This window comes from Taeniopygia guttata, chromosome Z (assembly GCF_048771995.1).
Source record: "Taeniopygia guttata chromosome Z, bTaeGut7.mat, whole genome shotgun sequence".
Classification (NCBI taxonomy): Eukaryota; Metazoa; Chordata; class Aves; order Passeriformes; family Estrildidae; genus Taeniopygia; species Taeniopygia guttata.
The window spans coordinates 46,973,328-46,989,391 of NC_133063.1; the positions used below are offsets into that span (position 1 = coordinate 46,973,328).

A 16,064-nucleotide genomic window follows, 5' to 3' on the forward strand; every position below is an offset into this window, starting at 1 on the left:
ATAAAATTCAAGTCTCATAATTTAAACAAATCTTTCATCCTCTACTTCAAATATTTTAAAATGTACATATTACACATTGCAGGCTGTTTATCCATTAGGCTGATTATAGGTTCTCCTTAAAACTGATAACATTAGGAAATGTTAATTACTGTTTGCCTTTCTTGAGTAGAATTAATTTCTCTGTGCGCTATTGTTACGTTATCTTTAAAGTATCTTCAACAACTCTAGACATTAACCAATTGCCTAGGAAACCTGATTGTGCTGTGTAGCTGGAACATGCAGAACTCTATATCAAAAGTATTCCAGTAATACTTTCATTTTAGTTCATTTATGTATCCTCCCTTTTAGGGAAAAAAAATATGAAAAGAATAAAGCAGAGGTTTTTTGTCTGGTGGGGTGGTTTTTTTGTTTGTAGGGTTTTGTTGTTTTGTGTTTTTTTTGTTTTGTTTCTTTTTGTGGGGGTTTTGTTGTTGTTGTTATGCTGTTGTTGCTCTGTTTTGGGGAATTTTTTGGTGTGTTTTGTTTTTTAAATGGTCAAAAGGGTACAGTTTATTTGTTAAGCCTGTAAATAAGAAACTTATTGGGAGAAACTGGTATTTGATTAACTCATACTGACATAGTATACAGAACCCATAATGTTACAAAGTCAAAGAAAAACTGTCTAGTATATGAAGTGTCCAAGAAATGAATATGTTATTTGCTGAAATTATGTGCCTGACTCTGCATCCTGGACTTTCCTTTTGTTTGCGGGAGGCTGATTTGATTCAATCTCCCAACTACTGAGATGCCTGGGTAAATTAGAGGGAATGCTTCTTTGTGGGGAAAATACCTGCACCTGTTCCCACATCAGGGTGGTTTTACATCCCCCTTTATCTGTTTTCTCCACTGGAGAACCAGCTGGGCTCTTGCAGACAGATGCAGTGAGAAGCAGCACTATGGCCGCCCTTGTTGTGCTGCCTGTTAACACCCTGCGTCTTTCTGGAAAGTGACCTTTTGCAATATTCAGTTGAAGGCCCTGTGGTTTGAACAATTCATGTCACACAGGAATTAATATAATAATTCATGGGATTAAAACACGTATTAGAATGGATGTTAAACATTTCATAGGAGTCTGTTGTTAATGTATTTAAGAATTTTCGATAAAGCTGATAGCGCTGCGTACTTTGGCTTGTTTACTGCCTGCAAGTATCTGATGCCTATGAATATCTACATGGAAAAAAGACAAAATAGACATTTAATATAGAGGTACTTTTGAAAAATTAATTCTGCCTGCATCAATTTGTGCATAAGGGTTGTCAGCTTGCCTCAATACAGCACAGTCCTTTGAGACTCAAGAGTTTAACACAGAGCATGCACAGATTGTATTTCTATGGAACACTAACCTGACATGTGACATAGGAGATCAACCCTTTTTACACAGGAGCAGGGTGGGTGTCCTTTACCACACTAAAATGTGTTCAATATGGAATGTTCATACTTATCATTTGGGTAAGTAATTGGTAGGTTATATGATATACTAGATATAATAAAAACATCCTCAAGAACACTTTTAAGATTAATCTGGTTTTCTACCACATAATTTTTAATTTTCATCGTCTTGATGTGCCAGATGAGGTGTGGTTACTGTTTGGAACTGGACACAGTATGCTAGACAGCAAAACTAAGCATTTATTTAGAAGAAGGAAAAAAAACCATGCTCAGTGTGAGTAGGTTTTACTCCACAAGAATGTTTTCCCAATCCTTCAAAAGCCACAAAATTATCTTAAAAACTGAGGCACTATTGAACAAAAATTCTGCAAAACATTTAATATAGCTTGCACTTAAAAAAATAATTGTACATAAATTTACGTGCCACTGGTGTCCTGCTTAGCCACTCTGGCAGCTCTCAGAAGACCATTTTGGTGTTCTTGTTCCAGCTAGAGAAAACCCTATTCCAGCAGGTAGGATCAGGTTCACTAATTAAGAAAATACATGTCCTTGCATGTTAAAATTAGATTACACTTCTGCCCTCTTCTGCATCTGTACTTTCCATACATCTTTTACCTTTTCCAAACCAGCTTTTATTGTCATGGTTTCCCACTTCCTGCAGGGATGCAGCTTGTTCTATTATCTGCCCTGAGTAGACAGGGAGGGGGGAGAAGGATGGAGGAAGATGTGAAAGAAGAGAGGTGGCCCCATCTGAAAGCCAACCTCTGATCTGAGGGTGGGGTTTTGTCCCTGGGCATGTATGGACTGCTGCCTTGGCATGGTGCCATGGGAAATCTCAGCCCACACTGGGAGCTCTAATTTTTCCAGAGATTGTTGAGCTTTCAGGCTCCCTTTCATAGTCTCAAATGCTGTTTTGTTCTTAGAAGACTCTGACCCATAATTTCTGAGGTAATGTGGGATCTGGGCTTCCTACCTATTCTTAAATGAGGCAGGTGGTTCTGTTGCATATACAGTCTTTTCTAAGCCCTACTGATTTTGGCACTTCTGCCTCTTTCCTTCATTATAGTTAACCATTTCATTTTTAATTCCCAACTGCTGTGCATCCCTATGTATTCCTTCTGCCTCAGAAAGATCACATGATCCAGTTTATTTCAGTGATCCCAAGCAATTATCAAAGCACTAGAGTGTCCATGCATCCAGTTTTGTTTGCCTTTCTATTAAATGTAGTCATAATTATTGTTTTGATATGTCATTGTTAGAAAACTGCAGCATCTCCATATTGGATTTTACCTACAGCCTGAAATTAAATGTAAATTGAAAAGAAAGCAGGTTTTGTTGTCTGGAAATTCACTTTAAATAATGCAGATTGAAAACATATTATTTGATTACTTTGTCATTGAGTCAATAAGCTCTAAGTTATTTATTGTGATGAGTTACAGAAATGTTTTCTTTGCATGCTCAAGATAATTTCCGGACACATAGAAGTCCATTATCCACAAGTGAGGCACACTGTGAGTGTTTTAAATGCAGATCTGACTTGGATCAGTTTCATTGCAAACTGGGATGAGAAAGATACTTTGCATCTTTGCAGAATCATTTTGGCAGACTTGGTTAATATCAGCTGCTGTAAATACTGCCGTATACTATTTGTCAGGGAGTTTACAGACCTATAAGAGATAAAAGTTTGTTCAATATGATTCTACCTATTATCTGCTTCAGTGTTTTTGTTCCATTTCCTTTAGTCCTTTGCTCTGTAAAATCCCTGGTTACCAGGGCTGTGGTGGTTGTCGATGTTTTGTTGTGCTGGTTTTTTTGTTTGTTTTGGGGTGTTTTTTTGGGTTTTGTGGGGCTTTTTGGATTGTTTTTATTTGGTTGGTTTGGGTTTTTTTATTTGTACGTTTGTTTGTTTGGTTTGGTTTTTTTTTATTCTGTGAATTTTTTGGGGTTTTTTTGTGTGTGGTGTATTTTTTTTTCATTTTGCGTACATGTGTGTGTTTTATTGTAGGTTTTGTTGTGCTTCTTTTTTATCAGAAGAAGATAAAATTTTTGTTTGGCTCTGGATAGATACCAGTTGGTATTGTCTATAAAAGAAGCAATAGCTTCTCATATACTGTTTTACCAGTAGAAAAAACCAAAGCCAGCCTATACTAGGCGTGCCATAAGATGAGAGAGAAAAAAACCCGAGATTACATCTCTTAATACTCTTTGGAACATGTGTGTACACACGCTTGCAGGACAAAAATGCTGAAGTTTTTTTAGATACATCAGCAGCTTTTTATCTACTTAAAATCTGGCAAAATGTTTTATACACATTTTAGGAATGCGTACCATTTGATGCCAGATCAGTTTGTTGTGGTGACCCTTCTTTGCCACTGATAATTGAAGAAATTTGGTTTTGCAAAATTCTTCTAATTCCTGTGCATGCACTGCTATTTCAGAGGTACCACAAAGGCTAACTTTGAGAGGTTTCATTCCTGATGCTCACTGGTTTTCTTTTTGGGAGTTCAGATTCCACTAGTACATTGGGAAGGCTTGTTCATTCCCCTGAACAAACAGACTGACTGTAATGCTGCGATGATGACACTTCCCCATTACACTGATGAGTTTTGTCTGCTTAACAGACAGATAATTGCCTTCCCAGGTCCTTACTCCCCAGCAAGCTCCCAAATAGTGATTTTGTATTTGTGCTGTAGTGTGGATGTAGCATTTTCTGCTACCATTAATGTGCTACTGGCATGTGAGATACCCCCACTGGGTTGGGGGATCTAGCCCTGCTGTGGGATGAACTGACCCTGTGGCAGCAAATGGCAGAGAATTTGCTTCTTTTCTTCTATGGTAATAATATATTTAAAAAGTGATCTGCTCTACCAGTCTCTCAAGGCCAGGCAGCATCAAAACACTTAAACAGGCCAGAGCATGTCGCTCCTAATGGTTCATAGAGGTGCATGATCTGTGATAGTGGAGGGTCAGGCAGCATTGAGAATGCCCTCTGTGTTGTAAAGGTGTGTACTATACATCAAGATTCTTGCTGGGTTTTTCTGTTTACCAGCCTGATTCTGCATTTAAACAACAGAGGTCAGCAGCCACCTACAGCATCTCTACTCCACATCAGTTTGGGAAGGGTAAAGTAATCATAACAATGATTATTTTACCCTTCTCAAGGGTAGGTGACACTGAAGATTGTGTTGCAATCATTGTATAGCTGTGCTTTAGTAGGAATAGAACTTCTGGCTGCAGTGCAGTTACAGCTCAAAAGACTGTTCAGTGTAAGTGTAATTCAAAACAGCACACATGAATGGCTTTATTTATTGATTGATTGATTTAAGCTAGGCCAGGGAAAATCTGCTTTGGTCCATACAAGGGGAATCATTGTATGAGCTTTTTTGTGGTAGTTTACTGATGGGCTGGGAAAGCTAGATGCTTGGCCTCTCTGCTTCTGGGTGACTGGCAGCTCCTGTTTCTCTTTGTTTAGAATAAATTCCCTCTGGGTATACTTGTTTTCCTATGTCTTTTTGGCACTCACTGTCTGGGCTGACTGAAGGCATGATAGATCTGCTGAAAGGAACATAGATTCAAGGTTTTACTTTAAAATATCTGCCTGCAATTTCAGGATGAAGCTGCTACTTCAGGACTGGATCTGCCTAAGGAAGAGTACTCAGCATATGGAATTTAAAAATAAAAATACTGGTTATATTAGGAGATTATACAGTAGCAAAGTTTGATGTACTGCTGAACTCTAGAGAACTCTAGGGCCTTGATTTTGCTGCTGATCCTCTAAATACAGTTCTTTAGTTGTTGTTTTCCTAGCGTATGCGCTGTATTCTGAAAGGTGGTGACAAGGAAATAAAGTTTTTACTTTCAGATAAACACCAAATGTAAAGTTCTTACTGAAATGTTGAGCAGTGCCAATACTGACAAGTGTCTCTATAAGGAGTGATCAGACAAAGCAAATATTCATTTAAACACTCTACCGTTCATAATTTATCTAGTGCTCTTCGTGGAAGATTCTTTTTTTTCTAGTGGAGTTTTTTTAAGGACTTTATTAGTCATCCTTAAATATCATAGTAGTAGGAGCAAATCAATTTTAATTTTGTTATGACAGTGAAATACAAACTTTTTAAAAATTTAAGATTTTAAACTGATAGAAAAATTATTCCCTAACTTTATGTACAAGCCATAAATATGTGTTCTGTAGCAGTGAGGCTTGTATTTAAAATCCAAGATTAAAGCAGAAGATAAAAAAGCACCAAATCTTTTCTCTCTGCTGCTGTAAATTAAATTCATCTGTGCATGTATGTCATATTAGGTGATCAACTATAGTCCAAAATTGTATGTCAGGAAGGGGTATTTAAATCTTTTGTCTGTAACTGTGTTTAAATCTCTTATCCAAATTGTATGATCTGGTAGCCTGGAAATTTGTAAGACAAGACAGTCACATTAGGTATCAGTTCAGTGGTAGAAATGTTATAATTTTCCATTGAAGATCAAATTAGGTGGCACTCTGCCTGAGCCTTTTTACTATGGTTACTGATGATTTGTACTAGTTTGTAATAACTTAGTGGGTACACTGGATGATGTGGTGGTGATCCAAGCCCTACTTAAATTCTCAATCTGATTTTGTTTAGCCAACATAAAGGTGGCAAGAAAGGCCATCTGATTTAATGAAATAAAATACTCAAAAATTTCAGCATAAACTGAATGTGGTGAACTGGGGAGCAAGGAGAGTGCTCCAGTGTCACACTCCAGTACCTGTCCTTGTCTCTCTCAGATCCTTTCAGCTCATTTGCTTCTTGTGCTTTCTTATCTCCTTTTAGGCAGAGGCCTTAGTTCTTTTCTGGTGTTTTCCAAAACTGTGTTGGGAATGGTGGTACTTGTTATGAAACCTTCTTTGGCATTGGCATTTCAAGCTACTGAAAACTTGACTTCCTTCTAGAAAGCTATTCAATGTATATATTCTATTTTAGTGGCTTATTCCACTAAAATACCACCTGTTTAGTTTTGAGAAGTACTTTGAATGCTGGAAGAATGTAGTTTTTTATGGCATCTAAGATCTGTTCACAGTGTTGGGGGTATTAGTCATGGGAAAAGGAGATTGCTTAAACACAGATAAAAGAACTGACCAGAATGTTCTTCAAATGGTACTTTATCAGAACCAAATACACTATGTGGAGTTTAGTTTGCTTTTATAAATTTACTTAAAAGATTTCTGTATGTGCTAAACATGGGATATAACAGGAGGATAGAATAGTTCACCAGCATGATTGTAAATAGTGGTCAGCAGCAAATGATAATGTTCTGACAGGGATAGTAGGTACCAACCAATCTCAGAGGCTAGGAAACAGAAATGAAAAAAAATGGCACACAGGCAGTCAAATTAGATGGCATTAAAAACTTGGAATATTCTGCTTTTTTACAGTGTCCCTGCTGATCCAGGCTTGACAGTGTGAAGTGGGGAGGAGGAGTTCCTCCTTGAATGGTTGCATAACTGAGGCACAGAACGAGCATATGTTATATTCAGCTAACAGTGGGAACTTAGATGTGCTTTATAAATGTGTTAATGACAAACATGTTTTAGCAAGGCACCAGGCTGCTTGCATTGCTTAGTCCTTAATTGGAGGTTTATATGAAGCCTCATTTTTAAGTACTGAAACTTAGAGATACAAAATAATGTGATAACCAAGACACACACTTGTTGGTATTTATGAACACATGGAGTGACTAGTCTGACTTGTCTGTATCATGTATTCCATTGCTGCTGTATGTTGTTGTATGATTTTGGAAATACAACTTCCCATTTTCTATTTGTCTGGACTTCTTGATGTTTTTAGGTTCAGCTTGTACAGGTTTAAATTTGTTCCAAAGTGATCTGGAAGAGTTTTCTTAACTAATGTTTTCTTAACTAATCATGATTATGAATACTTCCTTTATGAGGCAGAAAAACAACTTGAAAAGGCTAAAAAGAAATTCTGTTTTCATTAACCTTCAAAATATCAAGACTGTCAACCCAGGTCTTCTGTGATTATGCTGAAGGACTGAGATATATACTGTTAGCTCCTGAATCTTAAATGAAGCAGCATATGTGTTGAATCTTTAATAAATTCATTTTTTTCCAAAATGTTAGACACTAAAGTGAAGTAGGTGTTAGTAAAAACAAACAAGAGTGGAGTTTTGAGCTTCTGACTGAAAATCCCTTATCTCTGTCATCGCATCTCTTTCTCTTAGCTCCTGCAGCGTTGCTTTCCCCGGTCTATAGCTGTAGGATACCCTGGCCAGCCAAACCCAGCTTCTCAGTGTGAGAAAATGTGCAGGGTATGGAGCTGCTGTCTAAGGGCAGCTGCTCCTCTCCTCACCCTGCCATGCTTGGCATTGGCTGCTATTTGCCTTGGGCATGGAAAGTCTGTGGGATTTTCATGCTGTTCATAAGGACCTTGGTAGCAGTGAGGTAGACAGGTAAGTAGATGGCTCAAGGTCATCACTGTCAGTTTGAGGACTTCTTTATCTGTGAGCAGTGATAATGCTTCTCCTCCAAGGACAGACCTTGTATCCATGAGGGTTGTCTTTGCACTTGGTGGTTTTCTCCTTGTTGCAGTTTCGAACAACGAGTAGTGTTGTGCTGACAACAGGCCAAAGCCTTTTTTTTGTCAAGGAAATAGTGGTTAGGGATATTCTCAGCTGGTTTCAGAGGTCACTCATTCCCTGCATGCAGATTGAGTACAGTAGTTTGTGCAGAGGCTGGCAATCTGGGATTTTTATCTTTGTGAAACCTGGAGGACAGATAAGCTCCACTTCCCCTGTGGTTTTTCTGATCTGCATTCCAGCTTTGGAAATTTATAGTTATCTTCTGGTGTTTCTTCCCCAGTTGCTCTGGGGTTTTACATGTGCATTCATTAGTGAGTAATGACATGCATTTCACTAGCATGTAGCCTGATTGCAATAATGCTGTGTCACTACAGAGTTTTTCTGGATCTTTGCTAGTAGTACAAACTGCTAATATTTAAATGTTCCTTCCTTTGCCTCTTACTTTTCACCTGAGATACAGGCATTTTGATGGAAGGATGTGCTGGAGTTGCTATTACATGTGTTAGTGTCTTGAGATTTTCAGGAATGAAATACACGTAAGCTGCTTCTGCATTAATAGGAAATTGTCTTTAATGGGAACTCTTGGTTACAGCAAATCAAAGCTCAGTGCAGAGCTCTTGTCAACATCTCCCTCCTTCCTCAGTCCGTTTTCCTACATAATTCTCTACTGTCTCTTCTCTCCTTGTCTCTGGTTTTCGTACCCTTTCTCCTGGTTGTCTTCCCTTTTCGTTTCTTTGCCACATCTTTGACATCTGTTTTCTTTGCCAGCTTGGTTGTATGTTCTTCTTTCTCTTCTCCTTCCCCCCAAAATAACACTCAGACCTCTGTCAAACCTGGTATTTAAGTTTTTTGTTGTGAAAAACAAGCCTGAGGTGACAGCCATGTGGTCAGGGTCCTGCAAACACTGGATCTTGGCAGGTTTCTGATGCATTTGGTTACATCTTCATCTCACCGACACACCTGGCACAGCTGCATTATCACTCTTGCAGATGAGTTGCATTTGTCTTGTCTTGGGCTGTAAATTGTTGGTGCTCAACTTGATTGACTTCAGTTTTCTTCTGTTGTTAAATTCAGGAAACAAGAACTGTACACAGCAGAGGAATAAACCTTCTATACTCTATGGTAACTGCATGTTTTCAGCATTATACCAGTGGTTCTTTCTAAATCACCACCATAAAAACTGTCATTCAATTTGTTCCACTTAGTCAGGGTTGCTTCCTTTAATGACCAAAGCAAACATACATGTGTTACTTTTGTTCTTCTTCTCTAAATACTACTACAGGAACCAGAAGGTAATGGCCTACCTTTGAAATTCTGCCAGATATAAAAGTGCCACTTGAACCTGACAAAGGACCACATGTGTGTTTGTCAGATCCTAATCCAGGGGCCTTGAAGTACTGGTGTACATCTGAGGGACTGTGTTGCTTTGTAGACCTTTTGTTTCTGCAGAGAAAGGAGCAATCTGGTTGTAGCTCTCATGCATCTGTGTGTCTGACTGGTAACTAGAGATGGTAGCCAGGACAGAAAGCTTTTGCTTGTCTTCTGTCTACATGTGATAAATTTGTTTATTGTCTACCGCACTTTATGCATCAATACTCCTGTAAATGTAAATTTTTAAAGTGTTTTTTACATTGTCTTCTAGAATTCTGGTTCTGAAGCATTCTTGGAGTTGCAAGTTGTGTGCATGGTTCTGAAATGCTTTGAGGGGCTGTATGTACTGGTTTGTTGCCTCCATGGTACTGAGTATGACCTTGGGGTGACAACATGGATATTAATAAGTAAAAACTTTAATGTCTTCAAAACTCACTGTGCAGCTTTAGCGTGAATTTGTTTTCACCTTCCATTTTAACATAGAAAGGTTTGCTTACTGTTGCAGGATTAACTTCATGGGTATTTGCCTTAGAATGTCATGAGAGCCCTTAAGCTTTTTACCAGTGTGTGTATCTGCCTAACAAAGTACTTTTTACTTCACGTTGTTTATATGCACACAGTTTTTCATGCTGTTATTATTGAAGTGATGCTCATCACTGGGTTAACTTTGTTCTGCAAAAGGGGCAGAAATGGAAATGTGAAGTGACTTTTGCCACTTAATTTGTAGAGTTTTGCCAGAAACAGATACTGCTCTAAACTGGGCTGTGGTTTCTGAGACATTTGAGTATGCTGGGAAATAACATTATTTAACTTCTCTTGCTAGGTTGACTGATAAGTATTTTTTCTATTTATGTTAATAAATGCATGATTGCTTATCAATTCCAAGAGTTCATAATAATCTTAGTTTTCAGAATGTCTTACAAACAAACTGGACATGAGGAGCAAGCCCCAACATAAACTTAATGTTGTATTTATAAAGAAAAAGATCACTTACATTTTCAAGCTCACAATCTATAAGGTGTTTTAAATACATGAAAAGTATGCTTGTGGTTTGTTTTTTCTAAGCTTTCTTTTTCCATTCCTATTCTTTTCTGCCATTTGTGTTACATGCAGGCAACTGGAGTTATTTCGGATGGGGAGAGCAGCTGAGTACGTAACAGTTTGATTTCTTGCAAGCTTTCTGATCGTATAGTGATGCAGCATGCTCCAGTACAAGGAAAAGTGGAAATATTCATGCATATAGAAAGTCTGTTCCATTGTATTTTCTTTTACTTTCACTTAGTCTTCACATTTCTGTGGATGGATGGCTGTTCATTTTTTCACTTTTTAGCTTTGTTTTGGTCATGTTTTATATGAAATGCTTGTGCCTTCTACTGGAATTTGAGGACATGATGGTGGAATTAGACTATTATTCTTGTCCTATAAAGGTGATTCTAGTTTTTTGCTTGTGTGTGTCTTTTATGTTGGTCTTCATACCTATGTAAGCCCAAATCAGTGTTTGAAGTAATGGAAAAAACATAAGGAAATATGTAGTCATTGTCTTACTAAGATAAGAAGATATGGTAGAAATATATTCCAAATACTAGAAATAGGAGTAAATCTGAAAGAAGAAATGACTGTTGTACACCAGTGAGGTTGTAGGTATTGTGTTGTGTTCAGCCTCAGTGGGACAGTAGCATGGAAGAAGTGACAGGGCTTTGCTTTCACTAGTGCTGACCAGCCTTGGACAGGAAAAACCCAGATACTGCAGCTGTTTGTGATCTGTAGAGCTGATGCCACACCTGGAGACTGGTGTGTTAAGTTCTGGTTAGGCTGCAAAATTTTTGTTCTTTGTTTTAGAAAATGAGCCTTCACTTTCTGAAAGTGCTAGAAATGCCAACAGGCAAGGTTGAGCAGAAGCTCAAGATACAGTGTGTGGCTTCCATAGTCTATAGAGCATGCAAGGATTGATTCATCAGTCTTAAAACAAAGGTGTTTGTTCCCTGTGTATGAGACAAGAACGAGAGTGTTGCTTAGGGGAACATGCAAGGAAAGATCACTGTGACTGCATCCAGCAGGGCAGAGAGTCTGCTGCATGCTTTTCCATTTTTGACATAGTGGAATTTGGAGAAGATGCTGTTACTGCTTCTGAGCCTAATGTCCAGCTAACATTACTGTGCATTTCATATGTGGACCTGTTCTGCATTCTAAAAGTCTTCCACTACTGACTTTCCCATGTCTTCTCCCACAGCATTTTTTGTCCTACTTTTGTCCAAAGTTCTCCTGTCTTTGATCAAACCTAAGTTCTTTGTGCATTGGCAGTGCTGACCAACTCGCTTGTGCTGTCAGTGCTGGATGTCTCAATTGTTTATTCTTGGAGGCGTGGTAGGATAACCGAGAGGAACGTTTTTACACTAATGTAAGAAAGACTTACGTCCTAAATAGCTTCATTTCCATTTTTGAGTATTTGAAGGGAAAGGAGGTGTTTAGGCATTAGTCAGTGAGAAGTCTAGGAGGGCTGTGTGCATATATTTCACCTTCTTTATCTTGAAAGTCAGTGTATGGTGGTTTTGCTTTAAAATGTATTCACGAGGGTCCCTCCCTCCCTCTGTTCTTCCCTCCCCTTCTTCCTTGCTGTGCTGTCATCTTTGGAATCATTTTAGAATCCTTACAGTCAGCCTTGAGGCAATGTTTTTTGGTGTTTCTAAGTGAACTCCATTTCTAATTGTAACGTTTAAAAAGCAGCTGAGAAGGAAGCAGCAGAAAACAGCATGTTGGTAGCTGGAAAACTTTTTCCTGGTGGGAGCTTCATGCAAGAGAAGCGCTGTAGCCCAGACCCTTGTTAATTGTGCTGAGGTGCTTTAGGAAAGAGGCATCTTGCACTGCTGACCTAGTTTCATTTTAGGAAAGGAAAAGACTTGAAGAAGCAGGGTAGATGTTCAAGAGAGTCTTTGTACTTCAGCCTGTCAGTTCTGTTCTTGGCTGTTGAATGTTTCAGCAGCAGAATATTTTCAAGTGAGATAAACAGGATTATGAAAGCTCTTAAACTGGAGACTTAGTGTTGCAAACATGTTGTCTTAAAAATATGCAAATTTCTAATGTATTTTTAAGCTGTGAGGGCAATACAATCAACTAATGACCTGCAAATTTCCATTTAAATAATTTCTCAAAATCTAGGCAGTTTTAGCATAAAAAAAATAGAAGAATCTCAGAAAAGAGATTTTTTTCCTTTCTTCTTACTTCAGTAGTCCTCTTTCAGGTAGTATATGTTTTGGTTATAAGATTTTAGAAAGTGTATGTGTCAGAAAGGACCAATGGTTCAGTAGATGGTGGTGAAGTGGGATCTGAGATTTAAGGAAAGAAGCTCTTGGCAGCTATGATGAAAAGAAGTTTAAATGAATGACGGGAGGGGAAGGTGAATTTATTGCAAGGCCAGTGGTGTAGAGCTGGCAGAGACTTTTGCTGACCTGGAAGTTATTCCTTCAGTTAGTACACTTTATTTTCTTCTATCATTATTAAAATAGACAAAAGCAGTGAAAAGCTCAGTGCTTGTTTTGGAGAACTAATGAGGGTTTTACTTTTGTCCAAGACTTTGCTTAAGTTTCTGGAGGATAACTAAGCTTAGGGGACTGGACATCAGCTCCCAGGGGCTGATGACACATTATGCTAGAAAAGTGGGAGGCAATTTCAACTGAATACATTTTGAGAGGAGCTCCTGCTTTGCCTTGGGATCTTAAACCAGGCAAAACCACTTCTTCAAGTGCATTCATCCAACCACGTGTAATAGTTTTGCTGCTAGCTTTCCTTCCTGTCCTGAAGTTTGATTTAAAGGAAGCTGCCAGAGGCTAAATGGGACTAGTTGAGCTGGCATAGCAGGACTGTCAAAGTGTTTTTGAGGTCAAGATATTAAAAACTATATGTGTTCTACCCTGCAGCAGTCATGTTATAACTTCTGGGGGTGGGAGTTAGGAGGAAGAATAACAGTCACAGAAGATACCTCCTTCCTTGATTTTCCCCATTCTGTGAAATTCTACTATGTGATGTGGTTACCCCAATGTGTTTTCTTCTTATGCTGCCTATATGCATGAATATTCAGTAAGGAAACATGAACAGCATGCTTCTGTCCTGCCCTACAGCCTTACCCACAGCTCTCTACTCAGTAGGTCCAGTGACAAAGAAACAGTTTTCATCCCTTGTCAGCTCTTTGTTATATGTAAAATTTCTCAAACTGGGGTAAAAAAATTACTGTCTTTTTATGTTTATTGTTGTGTGTCTTGTTACCAGTTTTACTGATCTTCCGAGACTGAGGTTAAGCTCTAACTTCTCTTATAGAAGACTTGTTTTATCATCTATTTGAAGAAAACTACTTGAATTTATTATATAATGTGTGTTGTGAGGCATATTTTGCTGAAACAAAAGCTGTAATGCTTCCATTTGAAGGGGTGATGAATTCCCAAAGCCACTTCTGCAAGTTCTTGTCAGTCTCTTAATTAAAATTTAAGTGTCAAAAATGTTAATGAATGGGATCATCACTATTTGTTGGCATTTCAGTAAACACTTTCTTCCAAAGGAAATGTGCACTATAAGCTGCATATTAGCCAGGTTTTAATGCTTTTGATCAGGCTGAGCAATGTCTTAGTTTGAGAACACTTTTTTTAAATAAAGGGAGATTGTTCATAGGGTAGTTGCAGTTCAGCACAACCAAGAATTTTTTGAGTTCACCCTTATTTATGAGTTGAGGATTTCTGTCTGATATTAAAAGCTGTGGATGCTGTTAGGTTCACGGGGCATACATCAGAATAAAAACACATTCCTTCCTCATGGAGCCTTGCATCCTTTAAGCATGCCTCAGGGAGGCATTTTGTGTTGTGACCTCAAAGAGACTTCCTCCTGCTAGAAACCAGTAAGAACTCTGAGAAATTCTGATATTAGCTTTTATAAATGTATATGCTCTTAATGTTGGATTAACATTTTATGCTAATCAGCTATTTTTGGATGTTGCTTAGAGATATTGTGGTTTATGTTCAAAATCTTCTGTTTGATAGTGCTAAGGTGAGATGTGATGACTAGTTAACAAACCAGATTGTGCTTCTGCAACAGTCTGATTCATTTGGAATTCTCTGAGCCTGTCAGCTGGTCAGCAGTGTTCTGCTTCCTAATAAACATAACTGTGTAAGACTTTGGACTCCCAATATTAGTGAGTTGCTGGATTCAGTTTTTTCCACCCAGATAATGTTACTATTGATTTGTATTTTTTGTTATACATTTGAAGCTAGCTAAGTTGTTTATCCCTAAAGCTGTTGGTCTGGTGACTTCTACTAGATCTTAAACCTGTATCTCAGTTAGGCTGCCTTCAGTCCCTGAAAGTGTTGTGATGATTTTGGAGCCACAGCTGAAGAACTTCCAGGCTTTACCTTAAATGACAGTTACATGTGATGGGATGAAGAAATTAGTTGAGCAGCAAAGTGAAACATTAAAAGACTCCTTGGAGCAGTGTGTTTTCTGTCCAGTAGAACTAATTATTATTCATTAGATGGCAATGGCTCAAGTATTGAGCAATAACAATGACATTGCTCAGCTGAGTAATAGCTTGTTATTCTTGTGAGGTCAATGTGAGCCTCGTGATTGACAAATAGATTGGCCTTTGCTCCAGAGGCTGGAAGTTTGGTGCTCCTCATTGGGGTTTGGCATATGAAATAATTTTTGTGTAGTAAATATTGAATATTTTTCCTAAGCACTGAACTGGGATAAAATTGATGGAAATGGTGCTTTTAATAAAGCTGGATACAGCAGCATATGTAGATACTAATTTCTATTCAATTGACTAGAAACTGACAAGAACCATGCAACATTTAAACTACTAAAAAGGCAGGAGGTTCAACTCCATTTTCAGTGTGGACAATCAGATTGAATTGTTTCCACTTAAGAGTGTAGAGCAGGGCTTTTTGAAGTGGCCTGTATTTTGCAGATATTTACTGCTGCTATTCTTTTCTCCTCTTCCATCCACTTTAGAATGCTAATCTTACTAAGTTGTAAAGGAAGTGAAAAGATCACTGAGAACAAATTTTACCTCAAATTAAAAAAAAAACAGAAATTGAGTTAGAGGTGTGGGAAACAAAGGGGGTTATGTGATGCTCCATTCCATCTGTTTGGAATTTCACCACTTAAATGCAGGGTTCTTTAAGGATCTGACATGTAAAAAGCACTTTCACTTTATTGTTCAGCCTCATGATGAATGACTGTGTAGGACGCACACCACTGGATAACCTACCAGAGAGGGCTTTAATTTGATTATTCTTTTTAGACAGACTTGGTGGCAGAGAGAATGAATAATGGCTGATCCTTATTTTATTTTGTTTCAAGCATGTTAATGGTGCACTCCATTGCCTTATGGTGTGTGTACTTCACTTTAAGCTTGCAAAGATGATCTTGCACCCTGCACAGCCATAAACAGCCATATATTTTTGATACTTTACCTCAGTATAACTTGGCATTCTCCTTTCCTGAAGGATTACCAAGCAGAAGTGTTTCTGCAGGGAGAGGGACTCACTGGAAAGAAGCTTTTTCCTTTTTGAAAGTTATTGTTAGTGTTAAGTACTGTGCTTAAATTAATTTACCTGTATGTGTTAAATGTAGCAATTTTCCCCTATAAGAAGTAGTATAATTGTTTATAGGCAGAACTGCTCTCCCAGTTTTTCTGATTTTTC

General features: G+C 38.1%; 1 protein-coding gene across 8 annotated transcripts in view; it reads left to right on the forward strand.

Moving 5' to 3' along the window:
* The window catches only part of UNC13B (unc-13 homolog B), a 208,244-nt gene that overhangs the window by 47,941 nt on the left and 144,239 nt on the right, over nt 1–16,064 (forward strand). For 3 of the 8 annotated variants that reach the window (XM_072922637.1, XM_072922644.1, XM_072922645.1), the window contains exon 8: nt 10,492–10,527. The exons of the other annotated variants lie outside the window; for them this stretch is intronic. In XM_072922637.1, the coding sequence (XP_072778738.1) occupies nt 10,492–10,527 (36 nt within the window). The remainder of the gene's footprint in view (nt 1–10,491; nt 10,528–16,064) is intronic. 8 annotated transcript variants of the gene reach the window in all.